This window comes from Giraffa tippelskirchi, chromosome 9 (assembly GCF_054371585.1).
Source record: "Giraffa tippelskirchi isolate mGirTip1 chromosome 9, T2T-mGirTip1v1.2.pri, whole genome shotgun sequence".
NCBI lineage: Eukaryota > Metazoa > Chordata > Mammalia > Artiodactyla > Giraffidae > Giraffa > Giraffa tippelskirchi.
In genome coordinates this window covers 165179341-165203250 of record NC_137283.1, presented here as the reverse complement: position 1 = coordinate 165203250, position 23910 = coordinate 165179341, and the positions used below count along the sequence as shown (strand labels likewise).

Here is a 23910-nt window from a genome sequence, read left to right as displayed (position 1 = left end):
TTTCTGAGCTTACCTGGTGGACGTGCCGGGGATGGGGCGGCCGGTGTCCACCAGGACGCACCAGCAGTAGCCCGTGGATGGGTGACACTGTACCGGCTTGTAGAGGCCGCCGTGGGCGCACTCGGGGATGACCACGTTGTCATTCTTGGGCTGCCTGGCCTCCTCCAGGGCCGACTGCTGCTCCTGGTCGCACGAGGACACTGCAGTGAGGAGGAGACAGGTGTGAGCGCCCGGGCAGCCTGTGGGGAGGGGCCTGCAGAGTGCGAGGCTGGCCAAGAGGGTCCCCGCGCTGCTGTGGCCATCAGGGTGGACACCTTCCATGAGGGATCTGATGTCCCTGGGCTCCCAAGGCCATGGATGGGACCTAGACCCCAGCGACAGCCACAGCCCTCTGCTCTGGGTCCCCAGATGGAGGGAGTGGCTGGCAGGCACCCAGTCCAGGGCCACCGAGTCACCCCAGGAGGGTCCTGGGAGAACAATCCCACCACCTTGCCCTCCCCAAGAGCTGCCTGAGGCTGAGTCTGCAGCGTGATCAGCCCCAGAGGGCTGCAGGCTCCACTGCAGTGTTTCCCAAACAGGCCACATGGGGGGAAATCGGTCAAGAGGAAGAAGAGGCGTTCCTATTCAGGGCAGCGTCACCGGTGGTGCGAGGGGAGCGCTGAAGCTCATCCACAGGAAAGCTAAACAGCCACTCAGAGAGTTCTAAGAGCAAGTATTTCAATGCATGGGGCTTCTGTCTTCCTATGTTAATAGATTCAGTTTCTTTATTGCATTTTGACATGAGCTAACTTAGATCTCTGGTTTTGTTAGGCTTCCCTGGTAGCTCAGACAGTAAGCGTATGCCTGCGATACAGGAGACCTGGGCTCGATCCCTGAGTCTGGAAGCTCCCCTGGAGAAGGACATGGCAACCCACTCCAGTATTCTTGCCTGGAAAATCCTATGGATGGGAGCCTGGTAGGCTACAGTCCATGGGGTTGCAAAGAATTGGACACATCTGAGCGACTTCACTTTCTTTCTCAATTTTCTCTACTTAGATCCAGGGAATCCCTGGTGGCTCAGCCTGCAATGCAGGAGGTGCGGTTTCAATCCCTCGGTCAGGAAGATCCCCTGGAGAAGGAAATGGCAACCCACTCCAATATTCTTGCCTGGAGATTCCCACGGACAGATGAGCATTGAGGGCTACAGTTCATGGGGTCGCAGAAGAGTTGGACACAACTGAGCAACTAAACAACCACCACTGATTTAGATCCATCTTCTGCCCCGAATAGTTAGATGGACAATGTCTGAGAAGCATTTAGTGTCCATTCTGCTCAGTGATCCTCAGGTGGTAATGAACCTGAGTCAAATAAAATAAAAGGTGAAGAACACTTTATCCCTTACTAGAAATCCACACGAGGTTTGAAATATAATCCAGAGAACACTGGGCACAAGACATGCTAAATGTTCCTGTTCTGCTGAATACCTGGCATCAAGAATTCACACCAGTGAACTAAGCCTCCTCCTCACTCCTGGTAAAGAATTCCAAATATGGGCACTTGTTTCCAGCTTCTGTCCTCAGAGTGGGGCGTCTCTGAGCTCGGCCTCAGAGGCAATCATCTGGAACAAACCTCCCACCACACAAGCCCACACCCTTGGACCCAGGATGGCTGCAAGTCAAGGTTTTATCTCAGGACAGGCTCTGCTCACCTAAGCTGTCTTTGAGGATTGAAAATGGTCTCTTTTGCTTTCATATTTCTCCATAGAAAGGAAAAAAAAACAACCAATATATTGGATGGATATATTTTAAATAAAATCTTTAGAGCAATTTTCTGCCTAAAAAGTAATTTTCTACAGATTATGTCTTAACCCCCTTTGAAATGAACTAACTACAGTTGACAGGAATTTTTTGACTGTCAATGTGACGTCAAACAGGTGGGAAAGCTTCCGAAAGCTAGGAAGGAGTGTGCTTCTGGGGGCACGCTGCCGTGGCTAGAGGCAGGGGCCTGGTGCTCAGCAGGAAGGCCCCTGACCCAGGCGATGACACAGGGACGCTGTCAAGATGAAAGAGGTGCAGCACGCAGTGTGGCCCAAAAAACCTGTTTCATAAATGCTAACTCTCGCTTTCACTGTTTCTCCAGCCCTTAAAAAAGGTCTGGCATATCACAGGCACACCACAAATCTATTGTGAGATAACTCATAGTTATGACATTACTAGTTAGAAAGAAAGAAAGTGAAGTCGCTCAGTCGTGTCCGACTCTTTGCGACCCCATGGACCATAGCCTACCAGGCTCCTCCGTCCATGGAATTTTCCAGGCAAGAGTACTGGAGTGGGGTGCCATTTCTTTCTCCAGGGGATCTTCCCAACCCAGGGATCGAATCCGGGTCTCCCACATTGCAGGCAGACGCTTTACCCTCTGAGCCACCAGGGGAGCCCTGGTTAGAAAACCACCTAGCTTTTTCTTACTCTACTAAGTCCGTTTGCACCATGAAGACAGTCACACATGTTTACTGTTGTGGTCAGTTCGTCTGCGGACTATATCAGCAGATGCTGCTATGGTTGGACCTCAGCACCCACGCTCACATCCACAGGTGAAGGTCACTGTGGGCACCCCTTGCTCTCACTGAGAGGCACACATGGAACTTCCTGCCAGGCTGGCCTCAGCCTCCTGGCGATGGACAAGGACGGTGGGAGCTGCATGGCCGTGAGTCCAGGTTATGTTCTGGAGGATGATCGCAAAGCCTGGGGCAGTTCTGCATCTCACAGGTGCTCTACATCGCTCCATGAACGAGGGGGGAGGGAAGGCAGGGGCCCTTGAACGAGGGCTTGCATTTCTGCTCCTAACAGCAAGCACCCTGGTCCCCACCACAGAGACGGCTCCGGGTCCTCAGCGGCCGTGGAGGAGGCCCAGGCACTGCCCCAGCCGTGGCCACAGCCTTTAGGGCAGCGTGTGGTCTGTGGGCATCCGCGCCACAGGGGCTCTGGGGACCTTGAGCGGTCGGCTGCCCCTGCCCCCCGAGGTGTTCATGTAGCTCCATTAAATTCCCTGTGGCTTTAACTATCTGGAGGTGGACATCGTTGAGGGGAGGGTCTGTAAGTTGAGAATCGTGCCTAGCGGAGTCATGACTGTGAAGCAGGTCAACACCGGGATGCAGCCCTGGTTTCCATCAAGTGTCCTACTGCATTGCTGAGCACACTCGGCACACGTTGGTGGACAGGCGTCTACACTAGGCACCACTCCAGGTGCTGACCTGTCCATGCAGGAGGTGCTAATCTAATTTCAGCTCATGGTTAATACACACAAATGATGGATGCCGCTGTGTTTCTTACAACAGCACCACCCAGTTTCTTAAAAATGCCATACTGATTATTTCCTATAATCCCTGTACTTATCTGTAGATTCTAGAGTTTGCCCAGCTTATAGTTGTTGTGTTGTTTAGTCGCCCAGCCGTATCCGACTCTTTGCAGCCCCATGGACTGCAGTCCGCCAGGCATCCCTATCCTTCAACAATTCCCGAGTGTGCCCAAGTTCAAGTTCATTGCAAATAAGTAGATACATAAATCAAACCCACCCCTGTGTTACATGGCTATCTTAACAAGGTGTTGGTTCCAACTGTAACTGGGAAACTGGTGTGGAATCAAAATGACAATGACTCGTATTGCTTTCTAAAGTGACAGATGAGTTACTTGATCAGATCGAGGCGGGAACCAAGAAGGATGCAGGCTGAGCCACACGTTTTCAGAGGCAACCGGGTCCTGCTCTTGGCAGCCCTAGGAGTGGCTGACCTGTTCCTAACTGGAGCCCCACACTCAGGAGACTCAGCTGACGCAAGGGCTTCTATTCCAGAAAGCTCTCCTGGAAAACACATTGCTTACTTCAACGTTCACTTGGCCCTTTTTCAGAAGTTTTATTAGTGAACAGAATTTATGGTGTGATTATCTGGGCACAAAATGTGTCTCATGCTCCATCCAAGGACATGCTGTATCTATAGAAAGGATTCTGGAAAATTCTTGAAATGGCCCTTTTGAGGATTTTACATCTTATTTGAAGGTTCATCGTAAGCAAAGTAGGATTGATTAAATTGACCACCTCTTAAACTTTGCTGAGACCGTTGTAAAATATGGAAGATATTATTGTCAAGTCAGAAGAGATTTGTGTTTGTTTATATAAACATCCTGGCTGAAGTTAGAACTGTTAACTTGTGCAATTTTATTTGGTAAACCTGGCTCTGTGTGGGGAATTCAGTTTCTCCTATGGGAGAAATGCAATTACATTTTACATTTTAGGGCCATATGGAAGGAAGTAGATCTTCTTTAATCAAATTCATGATGGCCCAAGGGAACCGAAGCTAAAGGGTGTCCCATCTCACTGTTTAAAAGTTGTCCCCCTCAATGGGACAGCTGAGGTCCGCCCCTTCTGGTTCCATGGGTGCCACGCGGAATGGCAAAGGGAAGATGCTCCTGAAGGGGGTTCTCTCAGCACAGATGCCCCTGCTCTGTGCAGGATGTTAACTGCACCGATGGAAGGAGAAGGAGAGCTGACAGAGGGGTGTAAACCAGCTGAACATCATGGCACCAGGAGCTTTCAGTGCCGAGACCCAAGGGATCAGGACTCCTAGGGCACAAGTTCCAGCTACGTTTTGGAAACTCATCAGCGAGGACTCACAACACAGGAGGAAAGGAGGACTCCCAGCACAGGAGGAAAGGAGGACTCACAACACAGGAGGGAAGAGCACCGAATGGGGGAATTTTTAGAGAAACTAGAAATGGAGAGAACAGAATAATGATGGAGGAAATAGGAAAGAAGGAAGGGGAGACGGTTAAAAGGAACTGGTGGCATAAAGGTAGGGACTGGCTGCAGACCACGTGATAGTGTGTGTGGAGGCAGAGACACCAGCTGCCGGCTGATGGGTCAGAGTCACAAAGGGGACCAAAGCTGCAGTTTTACAATAATGACCTCACTAAAAGTTAGGTTTGAATCCATGCAAAAGAATGCCCATCAATGGAGGAAAATGAATTTTGAGATTCTGGAAATAATTCAACAAGAAAACAAAATAACCAGTGCTCACAAACTTCAAATTATAACATCTATTTTAATGGGTTAGATGAAAATATCTATGCTTTCTTTCCTGTTCAGACAAGAGTTGGTGTGTTCAGGATGGTATGGTCAGTTTTCATTCCAATCCCAAAGAAAGGCAATGCCAAAGAATGCTCAAACTACCGCACAATTGCACTCATCTCACACGCTAGTAAAGTAATGCTCAAAATTCTCCAAGCCACACTTCAGCAATACGTGAACTGTGAACTTCCAGATGTTCAAGCTGGTTTTAGAAAAGGCAGAGGAACCAGAGATCAAATCCAACATCTGCTGGATCATTGAGAAAGCAAGAGAGTTCCAGAAAAACATCTATTTCTGCTTTATTGACTATGCCAAAGCCTTTGACTGGGTGGATCACAATAAACTGTGGAAAATTCTGAAAGAGATGGGAATACCAGACCATCTGACCTGTCTCTTGAGAAACCTGTATGCAGGTCAGGAAGCAACAGTTAGAACTGGACATGGAACAACAGTCTGTTTCCAAATAGGAAAAGGAGTACGTCAAGGCTGTATATTGTCACCCTGCTTATTTAACTTACATGCAGAGTACATCATGAGAAACACTGGGCTGGAAGAAACACAAGCTGAAATCAAGGTTGCCAGGAGAAATATCAATAACCTCAGATATGAAGATGACACCACCCTTATGGCAGAAAGTGAAGAAGAACTAAAGAGCCTCTTGATGAAAGTGAAAGAGGAGAGTGAAAAAGTTGGCTTAAAGCTCAACGTTCAGAAAACTAAGATCATGGCATCTGGTCCCATCACTTCATGGGAAATAGATGGGAAAACAGTGGAAACAGTGTCAGACTTTATTTTTTTGGGCTCCAAAATCACTGCTGATGGTGATTACAGCCATGAAATTAAAAGATGCTTACTCCTTGGAAGGAAGGTTATGACCAACCTAGATAGCATATTTAAAAGCGGAGACATTACTTTGCCAACAAAGGTCCATCTAGTCAAGGCTATGGTTTTTCCAGTGGTCATGTATGGATGTGAGAGCTGGACTGTGAAGAAAGCCGAGCACCGCAGAATTGATGCTTTTGAACTGTGGTGTTGAAGAAGACTCTTGCGAGTCCCTTGGACTGCAAGGAGATCCAACCAGTCCACCCTAAAGGAGATCAGTCATGGGTGTTCACCGGAAGGACTGATGTTGAAACTGAAACTCCAATACTTTGACCACCTCATGCGAAGAGTTGACTCATTGGAAAAGACCCTAATGCTGAGAAGAATTGGGGCAGGAGGAGAAGGGGACGACAGAGGATGAGATGACTGAATGGCATCACTGACTTGATGGACATGGGTTTGGGTAAACTCCTGGAGTTGGTGATGGACAGGGAGGTCTGGCATGCTGCGATTCATGGGGTTGCAAAGAGTCGGACACGACCGAGCAACTGAACTGAACTGAATAATGAGCAAAAGTTTAACATAACCCATGCAGCAACAACAACAACAACAAAAAGTTAGACATAGAAGCACAAAGAGTAAAAATGTCCTGTAAAGAGCCACAGTCATAATCCCCCCCAAAATTTTTATATATATTTAATATCATAGATATTTTTAAAGCACATCTTTTTTCTATAACTTCTTGTTTCATTAATAGAACACCCAGGCATATGCTACATTGTCCTACTCACCTGAACTATCAAGTCAAGGTGTATAACAAAGTCTCAAGTAATAGATGAGAATTAAAATGGTTCAGACTTCAGCTGCAGATTCTGCACATTTTATGTCTGGTAATAGGGGGCTCTGCTCACATTTTCAAGGTATTCATGTAATTCATCATGCCACCAGATCTCAACATTCTCTGAGAAAGGATAGCTTTCTATTTGGTGTGTTAAATCCATTCTCACCTGAGCCCTGGCTTTGCAGTCATATCTGGACAGATGCCTTCTAACTAACCTCCTGATGGTACTGTGATGGCACCCGGACACGTGTGAACTCGTGACTATGATAATGGTGACTGTGCTGTACTTTCTTCTGTGGCAAATTTGATATAAGCTCCTCTAGGTCCAAGCAGTTGTGTTTGTGCCTTCTCCAATGCTACGAACTTGATGTTTTGGGTTTTGATATCCATCTCCTGGGTTCCTCATCACATTTGAGCAGACTTGCGAGATGCACTTAGCACTTTCTGCCTCAGTATTTTTTCACATATATATTAGACTAGAAACATGAGTACAATTCCAATTTGCTTGTATCAATTATAATAAGTCATGTAACAGCTCTGTATTTTCAGAAAGCTGCTTCTGTAAATTTGGTAGAATGTCCATTAAATTAGTTTCTTTTCCAAACTAGTAGATTTGACAGATTGTTCAAATAATTTGACAACCAAAGGGAATTAGATGACAACAAGTAGCCACCAGACATTTACGAACTTAAAGGAAAAAAAACCTCTTGAATGAAGATCTCTTTAAATAGAGCATGCTTGATTTTATTGTGATGAAGCCTGAAGCATTTTTATAGGAAGCAATCACAAACCATACCCATTCTAAAAGCATGAGCTTCAGATTTGGCCACATTTCAGAAGGATGTGCACTGTAGTTGTCAATTTTGTGGTCAGTTCCCCTGCTTACGGGCTTCTCATTAATATTCAGAGTTTTATGCTCCACTTTCTAACAGGGATGAAGTCTTGAGAAGCTTCAGCGTATCGAAATACTCGAACCTGTCTGTGTTCCATCTCCTGGACACAGTACTCTGCCACCAGAAGTTGCCCTGGGGTCCGCGCACCTCCTCTTGAATCTGTTTTCTTTGCCCTGCACATTGTACCAAGCCTCCTCCCCTCTGGCCACATTCTCTGCTACAGCTTCACTCCTGTTGTGTGTTGGGGGGAGAGTGTCACCCAGCTGTAGGTCGACTCTTCTCATTATTAGTTAAGGGAGCCGGTCCCTTTTCTCACATGACAATCTGCTCTTGGAACAGTCTGCTTTCCCAGACATGCCTCGTTTCTAGAGAATGGTATAAAATCACTTCCCAGCAGCAGCAGTGCCTTAGGACGCCTTCAGAAATCATTACAGGTGTCGACAGCGTGCCCAGACGTGATGCTCACGTCCACTCATGTCTGGTGGACACTGACAGACGCTTTTCTCTTCTGACTCCCATCTCCTTATTTATTCTCAGGTAGAGTCATGCAGAGGCAACTGAATGGTTTTAATTTTCAAAGTCAAAGGGTTTTTATTTAACCCTCTGGTAATCCCTCCAGAAACATGGCTGCACAGCATGAAATGGAGATGAACAGACCGAGTCCCACCCTCCTTGCCTCCTGGCTTCAGGGAATCATCACAGAAACAAGGAATTATCTGCCAAACACAACCACCCCAGGCTTCTGCCTCCCCGGGTGGTCAGAGGTGCTGACAGGGTAACATATGGGCGTGTTTACAGAGAAGGATGAAGTGGCTTGCAAATTTGAAGTGAGTATTTAAAATACTAGAAACAATGCTCATAACTTGCTTAGATGTTGTAATAACATTATACCCTGAGAGCAAAAGTTTTCCGTTACAGTAACACTGTCTGGTTTTAGGCAAAGAAAATTCGGTTCTTTTTTTATTACAGTGAGCTAATTCATCAATTAAGTGGCAAAACTCTCAGCAAATGGGGATTAGAAGAAGATCTTCTCTAACTGGTAAACAACGTATTTTTTTCTGTAGTTAACCACATGCTTAGTGATACAAGATTGAACGCTGTCACTCTAAGATGGAAAAGAATCTCATCTCTGCTGTTTTTCATTATATTAGAGGTCCTGGGTAATGCCAAAAAAGGTAAGGAAAAGATAGGTATAAAGATTGGAAAGAAAATGTAAAACTTTTTAATCACACGTGACAGAAATGTGCACGCATAAGGAATTGAAGCACCTGTAGAAAGAAACTGCTAGAAATAATAAGTGAATACAGCAAGTGGCATACAAAATCAGTGAAATCTCCATAGACTAGCATGGAGGATCAGAAGACGATTTTAAATGACATTTGCAATGACGTCAAAACATAAAATAATCAAGAATAAATTTAGGAAAAGATGTGTAAGAGATTGAAAACTAAAAGGCATTCCTGAGAAAAATAAAGGGAATATGCTTAAATAGAGAGAAATGTACTGCATTAATTGATTAGAGAACTCACTAATGTTATCATGTTAATTCTCCCCCAATTTATCTGTGAACTCAAAATAATTTCTAACAAAATACTAGGAAGGTTTTTTTTTGTAGAAATTGACATGTTAGCTCTAAAATGCATATGAAAATTCAAAAGACCTGAAATATCCAAAGCCCTCTTCCAAAATAACAAACTTGGAGGACTAATGTCACCTTATTTGAAATGTAATTGTAAAACTGCTTATCTAGACAGAATGCTATCCAAATAAGGATAATTAAACAGATTGAGGAGAAAGAATAAACTGTTCATAAATAGACACAGAAATGTATGCTCCAATAATATTTCACAAGGCACCAAAGCAATTCAATACAAAGGGAAAGTCTTTTCAAGGACAATTCTAAACAATGGGCTACTCATACACCAATTTAAAAAGAAAGCCTAACTCACACCATACATAGACCTTTATTTGAGATAGATTGTTCTCAGATGCTCAGTCACGTCCAACTCTTTGAGACCCCATGGACTGTAGCCAGTCAGGCTCCTCTGTCCACGGGATTCTCCAGGCAAGAATACAGGAGTGGGTCGCCATTTCCTCCTCCAGAGGATCTTCCTGATCCAGTGATTGGACTCGTTTCTCTTACCTCTCCTGCACTGCATGTGGATTCTTTACCATTAGCACCACCTGGGAAGCCCCGAGATAGAGATCTAAACAAAAAAGCTAAAAATATGTAGCCTTCCTGGAAGATACAGTAGACTATCTTTGTGACATTAGGTTAGAGAAGGAGTTTTATACACAGAAAACCCTACCCACAAAAGAGATATCTGGTAAACTGGACATTATTGATATATTTTACAACTTACACTCACCAAAAGATACTATTAATAAAGTGAGACGGCAAGCCCCAGATAGGGAGAAAATGTTCCTAACACATACATCTGACAAAGATTCAGCTTATGTCAATGAACCCTACAAATCAATAAAGAAAAAGACAAATAATCTAATATAAATGGAGCAAAGATTTGAACAGACAATTCAAGATGAATAATAAGCATGTGAGAAAATTCCCAGGCATCCTTGGTCACCAGGAAAATGCAGTAAGCTCACAGGAGGTCCCGTGGTGGGCCCGGGAGAGGGGCCTCGATGACGCAGACCAGAAGTGCACATGCTGGTGAGGATGCCCAGCCAAGGGCCCCTCCTGCGCCCCTCACCCAGTGTGACATCTGCTCCAGGGGTTCACCCGAGAGCAGTCAGAACACACGTCCCCAGGGTGACGAGGGCAGAACGCACTCTTGTGAAATGAAAATGCCTTCTGCCACATCAATAAACAGGATTGTCACAGCCATCAGTGACCTCTGGCCTCCAAATGTGAATGAGGGCTCCCCAAACTGCAATCCAGCAGATTCTGCCGCCCCACCCGCACGGTGATTGCTGAGGAGCTGGGGAATACAAGAAGCAGTCATCTGCCGCTCCTTAAGGGGGACAGGAGACAGGACTGGCCCCAGACAGCTGAGGTCCACATGAAAGGAATGAATTCAGTGAGTCCAGAGGCTTGTATCTTCCCACACACAGAATGCTAAATTTCTTAACTTGGTATCTGATCTATGATGTTCAAACTGCCTGCTCCCTTGGTTGCAAACTTACATACAGCCTGACTCTCCCTTCTGTCTCCTTGGAGCAGTTTTCTCAGAGATACTGAGATGCAGTGTCCTGGGCTTGGAGTTCTAAACATTCCCACCATATAAAGTAACTCTCCACTTTCAGGTTGTGACTATATTTTTTAGTCAACACTCTCAATATCCCCCAAACGTTAACAACTAAAATAGCCACTTACTGGAAAAGGCACATATCGTGGTATATGCATACAACATACAATCCTTCATATAAACTAGAGAAAAAAATGGGTAACAATTACAGCCAACAAGAGTGAATCTCAAAGTTATTATAATGAGTAAAAGAGGCAGAAATCAGGAGTTATACGGTGCCATCATTCTATTTACAGAAAACGCCAGCCCAGAGAAAGGGTCCTTGAGTGATGGAAATTCAACAATAGTTTCCTCCCAGAAGACCTGACCCAGAAAGGGCTCAGGAGCATTCAAGGGGGAGCCTCCTGTCCTGGGGTGGGCGCTGCTAGAGGCAGGGCACACGCACCACAGCCTACCTCACTGTGTGGACACATTCCCAGCAGACAGACACCTAATGGAAAAAGCCCTTTTACTAAGAGTAAAATAGGTATCCTAGTCAGTGTTAGTTGCTCAGTTGCGTCCAAGCTTATGAAATTCCATGGACTATAGCCGTCCAGGCTCCTCTGTCCATGGGATTCTCCAGGCAAGAACTGGAGTGGGTTGCCATGCCCTCCTCCAGGGCACCTTCCCCGCCCAGGGATCGAACCCAGGTCTCTTGTCTTCTGCATTGGCAGGCAGGTTCTTTACCACTAGCGCCACCTGGGAAGTCCCTTGACACACACACACCACTATATATAAAATAGATAACCAACAAGGACCCATTGTATAGCACAGGGAACTCTACTCAATGCTCTGGTATAACCTAAGGGGGAAAGAATCTGAAAAGGAAGATATATGTATACGAACACATATGTGTATGTATAACTGAATCACTTTGCTATACACCCAAAACTAACGCAACATTGTTCATCAACAAAACTCCAATATAATAATAATAATAATCATAACAACAAGGTAATAAGGGTCTCGAGCCTCTGAGCACTGACTTCCTGGGTAAAGACAAGCTTTGCTGTCAGAACAGAGCGTGAAGAATCTGTGGGCGCGAGTCTGCTCTGCAGGAACATCTGAGCTGTGGGCAGTTTTCAGACCAATCTGCTGCAGACAAGACCAGGGAGTCCATCAGTGCCCTGCCCCACCCCCAGCTTCCTGGGCCCAACCCTGGGCTCCTGCTCGGTGTTGCCTGCTGGCCAGGCTCCTGCTGCTGTCAGCTGCCCTGCCGTGGGGCCAGTGGGCCAGGCTGTTTGCCTTCAGTGGCCTCTGCCCAGCCCAGTTACCATGGCAGTCAAAACCTGGAGGTCCCAGAAACGCATCACCTCCTCATCCGAGGCTCATGCCCATCCTGAGGGTGCTTCTGCCTCTTAATCCTCCCACTCAGGATAATTACGCCCTCATGTTCAGGAACAAATGATGCCATGCTGGCCCGATCCGTCCTCTCTCCCCATTGCCTGGGGTTTGCAGCTCCTCCCACACTGGCAGGGGGTCTTCCCTGTTCTGTGACTTTGGGCTCAAACATAGGAACTGTGTGGTACATGAGGGTGTCTGCAGGCATGAGACAAGCTGAGGCTGGACACCTGGACATGTGTGTGGACCATTTCCCTGGGCCAGAGGTGTTGCCAGGAGAAGGGCATTCATAGTGTCTTCACTCAGACTGGGGGGATGAGACACGTACAGGGCAGACCCAGGCCCACATGCAGCCTGGAGCCTCCCAGCAGAGCCCAGCCAAGATCAGCAGATGCATGAGAAATGAACACTTGTTAGTGATGACAACTAACACCCTGGGGCTATTCGTTATGACGCAGTAGCTGTCTGATACAACAGGCATTCTGGTGTCAGCCTCAGAGGGCAAAATCAACATCGTCCATTTTCTTTGCATCTCCTTATAGCATTTTCAGGATTGTCTCAAAAAATACTCCTGGTCAAACCACCGAATGTCTTGCTTCTCCAGGCATTTTGCTTCTGCCTGTCATGTGCACACAATCAAGGCACGGGTACAGTTCTCAGCAGACCCTGTGGATGAGGGGCTGGGCTACGCACAAGGAAGCAGCTGCAGAAGGAGGGTCCACGGCACGTGGTGGGCTGCAGGGCAGCAGGGGCCAGAGTGGGGCCCCGGAGCAGGGAAAGGGATTGCCACAAGCAGCAGAAAGCCTCGTAAGAGTGAGCGCAGGGTCATGTTTGTGCTTTAAAAGCCCTGGTGGCAAAGCTCTCAGATGAAGGACTGGTTCAAGACTGTCTCTAATCCCTACAAGGGGCAATGAGGGCTTAATGTGAGGCCACCAGACACACCTGATAGAAAATAATGAACCTGACCATTAGTAAACCCAGGTAAAAATGCACAGGTAGTGGCTGGCTCATGTTGATGGTAGGCAGAAACCAGTACAATATTGTAAAGCAATTAGCTTCCAATAAACAAAAATTAAAAAGAAAAAAGAAAGAAAAGAAACACACAGGAGACAACATGAGACGATGACGACTTGCTGCCAAAGTAAAGGTGGGACCCCTGTTCCCCTGTGGGCCAGGGGTGAGGTCCCCTCCAGAGGTTCTCATGTGGACACACATGCAAACCTTGTCAGGGCCTTGAACCAACAGGAAGACTGGCACCTTCACACTGCTTGTGTTACAATGCACATGAATGCTATTGGGGTTCATACAATGGATGTGATTTTCTTCACTACAGATACCTACTTGCTGTGTGTGATTATATATCACTTAGCTGGTGGATACTAAAAGGTGAACCGCTACATAGAATGGAGGTCTGTGACGTATTCTGAGATTTATAAAGGACTTCACATATAAAAACATTTCAGGGATAAAATAATAAACAACCTGCCAAGCAGGATCCACTTATAAAGAGCATGTGAGTTTTATACACAGCAGAGGTTGGAAATTGATAATTATAACATTTAGTGGGTACTTACGCCTACATGTTTTTCAGGTATTAATTTACTTAATCACACCATAATGGAAAAACTGTATATACTCAGTTATGTAACATATAACTGAATTGCTTTGCTGTAATTCCACGAAGTGGGATCACTGTCATCATTTTGCAAATTCAGTCACTGAATCAGGGAAGGTGAATTATGTTCTCATCCACGCCATCAGGATAACAGGCAGCAGAGCCTAGGTTTGCACTGAGCCGTCCTGGCCCCCGAGTCCTGGTCGGAGGCCAGGCCCAATCTCTTAGAACTGATTACTTGTTTTATACACATGTTGTCTTCATCAGTCATAGAATTGGTTGTGGTTTTGGCCACCCGATGCAAACAGCCAATCGACTCATTGGAAAATACCCTGATGATGGGAAAGACTGAGGGCAGGAGGAGAAGGGGGTGGCAGAGGATGAGATGGTTGGAGGGCATCATTGACACAACGGACATGAGCTTGAGCAAGCTCCAGGAAATATGAAGGATAGGGGAGCCTGGCGTGCTGTGGTTCATGGGGTCACAAAGAGTTGGACATGACTTAGTGACTGAACAACAAGCAACAAATTAAAACACAGATGACCAAAGACAGAAATAAAATGAAAAGAGTTGTTCCTTTCGAGTCTGACTTCCTAGAAATGGCAGACCTGACGGGGAGACCTCGATACTTAGAGTTCTGATGGAATATAACTATTCACACATCCATTTTCAGTAAAAAGTATTCATGGAGCTAAGGTTTTGCCCACTAAGTGCACACGTTTAAGATGGGTTGTATAACTTAATTCCAATAGAAGAGTTTTAAGTTTAGCTTTTTAACCCAGGATTATTGCCATAATGCTGACAGGCACCGTGGGCATGGGACTGAGATTTCTGCATGTTCTCCTTCAGTCCTGGTAGTAACAGAATGTAGTATACACATTACTTTATGTATGTTACCAGTGAGGAAACACAGGCTCTGAAAGGCTTTCTGTCTCAGAACAGCAGAGCCAGGAAGAGCTGGTGAGGACTCACACCCACCCACGGCCCCCTGGCCCCCCATCCTTGGAAGGCACACACAAGGCCTGTCCAGGAACATCCAAAAAATGGTAAATAGGTAACATGGGAAGCCCACAGTCAAACACAGATTTCCAAAAAATAAAGATTTGGATGCAATTCTTGGATACAATTTCTTTGGAAAGAAAACAGTGACGGGTGTCCACTCTAGTTGATTTCTTCCCACATTTCGTCCCACAGCAACAGACCTAAGTAACCATTTCCAGCCTGAACAGGAGACCCAGACACCAGTGGAGGTGGGGGGGGCGGGCAACAAGTGCGGTGAGTCCCAGTGAAGACCACCCACCCCAGAATGACCCCGGAGCCCCTGATGGTGAATAGTCACAAATCACACCCCTTCCCGTCCTAACCCCTCTCTGCGTTTTCTAGATTGTTCTATAAGTGGCAATCACATTAGTCCACTCTTCCCTCCACATGGACCCTGATTCTCCTAATGCTTCCTAGAACCACCCCCCCAACACACAACATTGCCCTGGCCTCCGTGAGTCTCAGCCAGGCCCCACACGGGAGCGTCTCCTACCACTGCCCACGGACCCGAGACCCAGGTCAGCCCTGGGCACAGGCTCCTCTCTCTCTCTGAGACAGCACCACCCAGTCCTTTCCTCACTCACGGAACCCTTAGCGGTCAGCAAGGGATAACGCATCACGGTACCAAAAACACGCTCTAAAAATACTATCTTCTTCCCCTTTAAATTCTGTAAAATTAGGAGACATAACAGAAGGACACTAAGAAAAGCAGCCTGATTTCACGTTTGGATGCCTTACAAAAGGAATCAGAACATGTTCCACTTTCCAGAAAATTTCCACGTTAAGACCAGTAATTTAAGCTAATACAGCTGATTACAAACCTATTTTAAAATACACAGTGTCCACTCAGGCCAATATACAGAGGTGGCCAAATTTCTCCAAATTAGTTTTCTTTGCATGTCCAAAAAAAAAAAAACAGTGGGTTTTACAAAACTGAGATGAGAAAAAGAAAACACAACAGCAGCATTCTGCCCCAAAAGACACTACCCCTGCTCTGCCGCCCACCCGCTGCCCCTGCTCCGCCGCCCACCCGATGCCCCTGCTCCGCCGCCCACCCACTGTCCTGGACGTGCCGTGGCCCGGGAGAAATGCAGAGCTGGGCTCCAGTGCTCACTAACTGAGAGTTCTTGGGTTGACCCTTCAACACCCATCTCCCTGTCTCCAGGGTGAGGACAACGGCCCTGACCTGGACTGGCCCTGGGAGCTGGATTCAGCGAGGTGCACAGAGCCCTGCCCCGCTCAGGGACCCCCTCCAGTTTGGCACCCTTTCTCCCCTGGGGGCAGGACAGACAAGTGAGGACTGGATGACCTGGGGAGCAGACATGCCTGCTCAGAGGAGGCGGCCCTGCAGATGGGCATCTTAGTTTAGGATGAGTCCCTGTCCTGGAAGATCTCTAACCCTCATCACCAGGAAGAAACAACAGGCCAAAGCTTGTGGGTGAGGGTGGGAAAGTCAAGTGGCTTTCACAAGGCCTCGCAACAGTCACAGCAGAAGCTGGACACAGGCCAGGTCTCCAAACCTGCGTCATTGCTACGAAGCCCCGAACAGAGGAAAGACGGAGGCATTGGGGTCAGTGGTGACCACGCTGGGACTCTGGGGGCAACATCCCAGTCCTAGCTCAGCTCCTAGCAGCACGGCTCTGATGCAAGATGTTAATTACAGAAGCTATGGCCCGGATTCGATCCCTGGGTCGGAAAGATCCTCTGGAGAAGGAAATGGCAGCTCAGTCCAGTACTCTTACCTGGAAAATCCCATGGACGGAGGAACATGGCAGGCTACAGTCCATGGGGTTGCAAAGAATCGGACACGACTGAGCGACTTCACTTTCACTTTCATTTTTTTCATGGGTGGGGGTGGGGGTTTTGAGGGGATGAGGACTCTGTGCTTTCCCTAAACCCGAAACTGCTATAAGTTATATTAGATACAAAATAAATTAATTAAGAAATGGTTCCACATCTGAAATGGTGGGAGTGTTAAATTCTAACAACAGACATTGGCTCCCCCTCAGCCTTTGATTGGCTGTTCACTTATGTCCCCAGGTCTGGTCCCCAACTTAATTGAGACCCCCATTCATTCTGGGCTTCCCTGGTGGCGCAGATGGTAAAGAATCCACCTTCAAAGCAGGAGACCGGGATCTGATCCATCCCTGGGTCAGAAAGATCCCCTGGAGAAGTAAACGGCTACCCACTCCAGTGTTCTTTCCTTGGACAGGAGAGCCTGGTGGGGGTCACAGTCAGACGCGACTGAGCGACTAACTCTCTCACTGCACTCATTCTGCCTTCTCACTATTTCTCATCATTTTGTTGGCTCAAAACTCTAAATCCTCACCTTGAGTGACATCTAAGGTGTTACAAGTCACCATAGGAAACTCATAAGCATTTAGTACTGACTTAATCATCTATTAGATAATCATGGCTTTACAAATTATAAAAAGGCATCATAAGGAAATAGCAAGCAGTGATTTTAAAGAGAGGGCAGACATGAAACAAAGAGAAATATCTTAAGTAATTTATTACCCTCTGCTTCAACACATAAGTCAACTTCCTATAGAGTCTGGCTGTAACACATTGTTATTTCAAAAATTAAAGTGATGGCTTTAGATAAAATAGTCCAGTGATCATGAGAACACATAATAATTGAAAAACACTTAAAATTAAAAAAAAAAACAACCTCTCAAGTCAATGAAAAGTCTCTTTCCAACCAAGAATTTTAGAGACATTTTTCCTTTTTTTCCCTCTTCTAATTTTAAAAGCTGACTGTGAAAATGAAGAAAGCACCTTTCTCTTAATGCAGAGTCACACAAAAACAGAAAAGCAAATTATTTCCACGCTTCCAGCAAACGAAAACATGTCTTTCAGTTGAGACCAATCTTGGAAAATGTATTGATATTTCTCAAGTTAAGTTTGAAAAGTTATGAGCGGGAGAAACGGGGGGTTAGAGAGAGCATTTCTTGACATTCTTAGTCAAGGAGCGCCGGCAAATAAAGCTGCTGGACTGCTCCCCTCCGCTGGGGGTTGTCCAGGCTTCTCTACGTGTCTCCCAGCAACTCACCTAATAGGTGTGTGTCCTCCAGCACAACTGAATGTGCCACACACCACGATCTGCACAATCTGCTATATAAAATCTACAAGTGTACAAAGTAAAGGCGCACATGCTAAGTCGCTTTAGTTGTGTCCGACTCTTTGTGACCCCATGGACTGTAGCCCACCAGGCTCCTCTGTCCATGCGAGTTCTTCAGGCAAGAACACTGCAGTGAGTAGCCTTTCCCTTTTCCAGGGGATCTTCCCGACCAAGGGATCGAACCCAGGTCTCCCGCATTGCAGGCAGGTTCTTTACCAGCTGAGTCACCAGGGAAGTGGGTTGTCATTCCCTTTTCCAGGGGATCTTCCTGAGCCAGGGATTGAACCAATGTCTCTTATATCTCCTGCACTGGCAGGCGGGTTCTTTACCACTAGTGCCAACTGGGAAGCCTGTAAAGTAAAGGCAGATCATCTGTTACAAAAGTCTAAAAGTCGTACATGTTGTAATTACAGTATCCATTACTGCATGAGAATCGTGTACTTCTTCAAAAGCTGTCAGCTGTATATAAGCACTCAGGGCAGACTCAGGAGGCCCGGGGAACCCCGGAAACAAACATCCCTTTGAGCAGAAGTGACAGATGCTGAGGGGGCTTCGTAAAATACCTGACATTTCTTGGTTAACATCAGCTGCACTTGGCTGTTTTTTCTTTCTTTTTTTAAGTTTAAAAGAATCACCAATTAAGAATCCCCATTTCATGTAAGTCAAAACTACAATGAGGCACCACCTCACACTGGTCAGTATGGTCATTGTTAAAAAATTTACAAATAACAAATGCTGGAGAGGGTGTGGGGAAAAGGGAACCCTCCTACATTGTTGGTGGGAATGTAAGTTGGTGTGTCCACTGTGGAGGTTCCTTAAAAAACTACAAATAGGATTATTAGTAACATATGATCCAACAATCCTACTCCCGGGCGTATATACACAGAAAACCACAATTCAAAAAGATGCATGCACCCCAGTGGTCACAGCAGCACTACATACAATAGCCAAGACATATAAGCAACTTAAATGTCCATTGGCAGGTGAAGGGATAAAGATGTGGTACATGTATATAAGAGACTATTACTCAGCTATTAAAAAATGCCATCTGCAGCTATATGATGGATCTAGAGATTACCATTCTAACTGAAGTAAGTCTGAAAGAGAAAGACAAATGCCACAGATATCACTCACATGAGGAATCTAAAATATGACACAAATGCACAAATCTATGAAATAGAGATGGACACACTGACATAGACAAAGACCTGTGGTTGCTAAGGGGACGGGCACAGGGAGGGGAGGATCAGGCACTTAGGGTTAGCAGATGGAAAGCACTGTATGTAGAATGGATGAGCAACAAGGCCCTACTATGGAGCACAAGGGACTGCATTCAACATCTTGCAATAAATCATAATGGGAAAGAAGATGAAACAGAATATATGTATATATATATATATATATATATATATATATAAAACTGAATCACCTTGCTATACAGCAGAAACTAGCACAACACTGTAAATCAATCATATAGCAACAAAATTTTTAACAAAGAAGAATATCCATTTTATATAAGATATTTGTGGCCACAAAAGCAATACTAAGTTTGAGGAAAATTCTCAATATTGCCTTCAGCCAACATTTGATACACTGGAATAAATTTCATTCTAGTTAAACACAGACTTTTGTCGAAGGTTGATGAGAAACTACCCACAGGGTTTTCATGGGAATCCCATTTCTTTCAGTGAGTTCAGTCGCTCAGTCGTGTCTGACTCTTTGCGACCCCACGGACTACAGCACGACAAGCCTCCCTGTCCATTGCCAACTCCTGGAGTCTACTCAAACCCATGTCCATCGAGTCCGTGATGCCATCCAACCATCTCATCCTCTGTCGTCCCCTTCTCCACCTGCCCTCAATCTTTCCCAGCATCAGGGTCTTTTCCAGTGAGTCAGCTCTTCGCATCAGGTGGCCAAATTATTGGAGTTTCAGCATCAGTCCTTCCAAAGAATATTCAGGACTGATCTCCTTTAGGGTGGCCTGGTTGGATCTCCTTGCAGTCCAAGGAACTCTCAAGAGTCTTCTCCAACACCACAGTTCAAAAGCATCAATTCTTCAGTGCTCAGCCTTCTTTATGGTCCAATTCTCACATCCATACATGACTAGTGGAAAAACCATAGCCTTGACTAGACGGACCTTTGTTGGCAAAGTAATGTCTCTGCTTTTTAATACGCTGTCTAGGTTTGTCATAGCTTTTCTTCCGAGGAGCAAGCATCCTTTCTTTAGCCACTGATGAAAGTCACCCCTGTTGTAAGGGGGCATCTCAGGAGAAAGATCCCTGGAGCCTAGGGTGATGCAGGAGAGAAGATGCAGATGGGCCTGAGGTGTCCACAGAGGGGATGCACAGCCTCCACTTCCACATGGAGCCTGTGTCCTCACAGGCTCTGCTTTCAATGCAAAATACCCGAACCCAAGCACACTGCAGTCATCCTAACCTGTATGCTGTGGGCTGGACTGGGTTCCTCCCCACATCACAGGGGGAGCCCGACCCTCCATGTGCCTGCCTGGAGGCAGGGCTTTTAAGAAGGCGATCAAGGTTAGACGAGGTCACAAAGGTCACGGGACTGGAGTCCTTACAAGAAGAGACACCAGAATGGTGTGAACCCGGAGGAGAGGCCATGTGAGGACGCAGCCGCCTGCAGGTCAGGACGGGCCTTCTCCCCAGGACCCACTCCGCGGGCACCTGTGCCTAGACTCCCAGCCTCCAGAACCGGAAATAAACATCCCCTGCGGCCCACAATGCTTTGTTATGCCAGCCCTTGCAAACTAATACACTGGGTGAAAATGTGACCTTTGAGGAAAGCCCAAGCACTTTCACTTTTCACTTTCATGCATTGGAGAAGGCAATGGCAACCCACTTCAGTGTTCTTGCCTGGAGAATCCCAGGGACGGCGGAGGCTGGTGGGCTGCCGTCTATTGGGTTGCACAGAGTCGGACACGACTGAAGCGACTTAGCAGTAGCAGCAAGGGACCTTTCTCTACTGAAGATTAGCCAAAGAAAGATTGAGAACAAGGAAGTGTATTTATTGACAGGAAAGGTTACCAGACAAAATACAGGACACCAGGTTAGATGAGAATTTCAAATAAATAAGCAATAGTTTTGGTATAATTATGTCCCATGCATACTTATTTTCTTCTTTGATAACATTTTCTCTTAACTTTCTCTTTTTCCCAAGCATACTTGCTATTAATGTAACTTTTGAGCCAATTTCACTAGCTTAAAGAAAAAAGTTCAAGGAGGAGGGAGGAACTTTTCCAGCAGGATTAACTCCAAATTCCACCCTCAAGTTTCAGGATAGCCAATGGAAGAGGGCTGTGTTTCTGCAGGAAGACCACAGCTCTGGGGGCATGAAGACCTCTGTGAGCCTCTGATGGTGCGGCAGCAGCCACCTGTCTTGCCCAAAAAGGGGGCCTCCACTCTGAGTGACAAAGGGGGACCTTGATCAGGCAAAGGTTTCTTAGATAGGCATCAATGCCATAAGCAACAAAAGAAAAATAGACAAGTTGGATATCGTCAAAATTAAAAATGCTTGCAATTCAAAGGACATCATCAAAAAAGTAACAAGGTAATTCGCAGGATGGGACAAAAATATTTGCAAATTACGTATCAGATAAGGGACCTGCATCCAGAACATAGAGCCTACAACTCCAGAACTAAAAGGAAAATAAGCAAATAAAGTGAGCACAGAGTCTGAACAGACGCATCTCCAAGCAAAGCACACAGGCAAGCGGTAGGCACGTGGGAAGGTGCTAAACATCCTTAGTCATCAGAGAAATGCAGACCACAACCAGAGGAGACACGACTTCCCCCTCACCAAGATGGCTGCAGTCAAAACACAAAACACATCAGCAAAAACAGAAAGTAACAGGTCCTAGAGAAGATGCGGGAAATCAGTACCCCCATGCATCCCTGATGAGGATGCAGACTGTTACATCTATTTGGGAAACGGTTTGGCAGCCCCATAAAAATGTTAAACATCCCGTTACGGTGTGATCCAGCAATTCAACCACCAGGTTTGAACCCAAGAGAAGTGAAAACATAGGTCCACACAAAAACTTGTGCAGGAAATATCCATAGCAGCTGACAAATGGAAACCACCCAAATGCCATCAGCTGATGAATAAATGTCAACCAGTTGAGGAAATAAACGTGGTCCGCACATACAATGGAATATCATTGTGGCATGAAAAGGGATGAGGTGCTGATGTGCACACTACCACCTGTATAATACTCGGAGTGCCGTGCCAAGTGAAAGAAGACCACGCATGTGAGACTCTACACATCTGAGATGACAAGTCCATCTGCAGAGGTTGAAGCGGGTCTGTGGTTATGAGGGCAGAGGGTTGTCATAGGGGACTCGCTGCTAATGAATGCAGGGTTTGAGGGTCTGGAGTGATCAAAATGTCCTAAAATTAGCTTGTGGTGGTTTTACAAAGGCTTCTGAATTGTACACCAAACGGGTGAACTGTACGGTAGGCAAATCCCATCTGAACAGAGCTGCCTAAAGGACACCCAGGGCACGGAGCATGGATGAGCAGAGACGGCCTCGGAGGCCACAGGAGCACCAGCTGCCTGGAGGCCAGCAGAGGCCCTGCAAGGGACACGGCCTTCTGAGCGGGTGACCCAGGGCTCTGCTGGGCTGTTCCGAACAGACGCGGCTCTCGCTTTAGAAAGCGCCACGTTGAGAAAGCTGCAGTGTGGAGACACAAGAGGGGAGGCCTGGAGACCACGGGGGTCCAGGCGGTGAGCGCAGCCACTCGAGGTGCGGATGGCTCCGCAGGCCCGGCGCTGCGGGACGGGCGGGAAGCGGGAGACACACCCCGAATGCGGAGCCCGCGGGGTGGCCTGAGGCCTGGACGGGGTGTGAGAGAGAGAAGGCCCGACATGCTTGTGGCCTTGTACTCAGGTGCCTTTGAGAAACAGGGATTTGTTTTATGTACATGTATAATGACAAGCAGAAACTTAAAGATGGCCCCATGGACTGTAGCCCGCCAGGCTTCTCTGTGCACGGGCTTCTCCAGGCAAGAACGCTGGAGTGGGTTGCGATGCCCTCCTCCAGGGGACCTTCCCAACCCAGGGATCGAACCCAGGTCTCCCGCATTGCAGGCGGATTCTTTACCAGCTGACCTACCAGGGAAGCCTGGAGCTCTATAATTACAAGCAAGAACTTAAAGACGGCCAAAACCTTGTTGTAATAGTTAAGGTGTGTCTGCGGCTCACAAACGAAAAGCCCCAGAGAAGCTGCTCAGAATGCAGCTGCAGAAGCCCCACCCTGGGCCGCAGCTATTCTGAAGAGACTGAGACGGGGCGTGCGTTTGAAGCAGGGTTGGATCACAGGTGCCCTGGGGAGGCACAGGGAGCTGGCAGGTACAAGGCAGCAGCGTGCCTGTGAGCACAGGGCTGCCTGGGCGGGCAGGACCCAGCTCACAGCCATGGTGAGCAAGGGCCCCGGCGCAGCATCAGTCACTCAGTCACGTCCAAGCCCGCCAGGCTCCTCTGTCTGTGGGGTTCTCCAGGCGAGAACACTGGAGTGGGTTGTCATTTCCTTCTCCAGGGGATCTTCCCGACTCAGGGGTCAAACCCAGGTCTCCTGCGTTGCAGGCAGATTCTTTACCATTTGAGCTATAGGGAAGGCAAAAGGCCAACATGTATACAAATAACATGAACACACACATACGTGTGTGTGTGTGTGTGTGTGTGTGTAACCATACAAATAGCACAAAAGGGAACATGAACTAACCAGTGAGACCTAAACACAGGACCTAATCGGGCAGTGCAGTTATGATCATATTTGTAGTTTTCCTAACGGCTGTGTTTAGGGCTCAGACAGGGCCGCTGCACCGAGATCACGGGCCCAGAGACCGGCCTCCCCACAGTGGGGCGGACAGGAGA

The 23910-nt window shown here is 46.9% G+C and overlaps 1 protein-coding gene across 3 annotated transcripts in view; it reads right to left on the bottom strand.

Moving 5' to 3' along the window:
* The window catches only part of SMOC2 (SPARC related modular calcium binding 2), a 155997-nt gene that overhangs the window by 45803 nt on the left and 86284 nt on the right, over positions 1-23910 (bottom strand). For all 3 annotated transcript variants that reach the window (XM_081531074.1, XM_081531072.1, XM_081531073.1), the window contains exon 8: positions 14-200. In XM_081531074.1, the coding sequence (XP_081387200.1) occupies positions 14-200 (187 nt within the window). The remainder of the gene's footprint in view (positions 1-13; positions 201-23910) is intronic.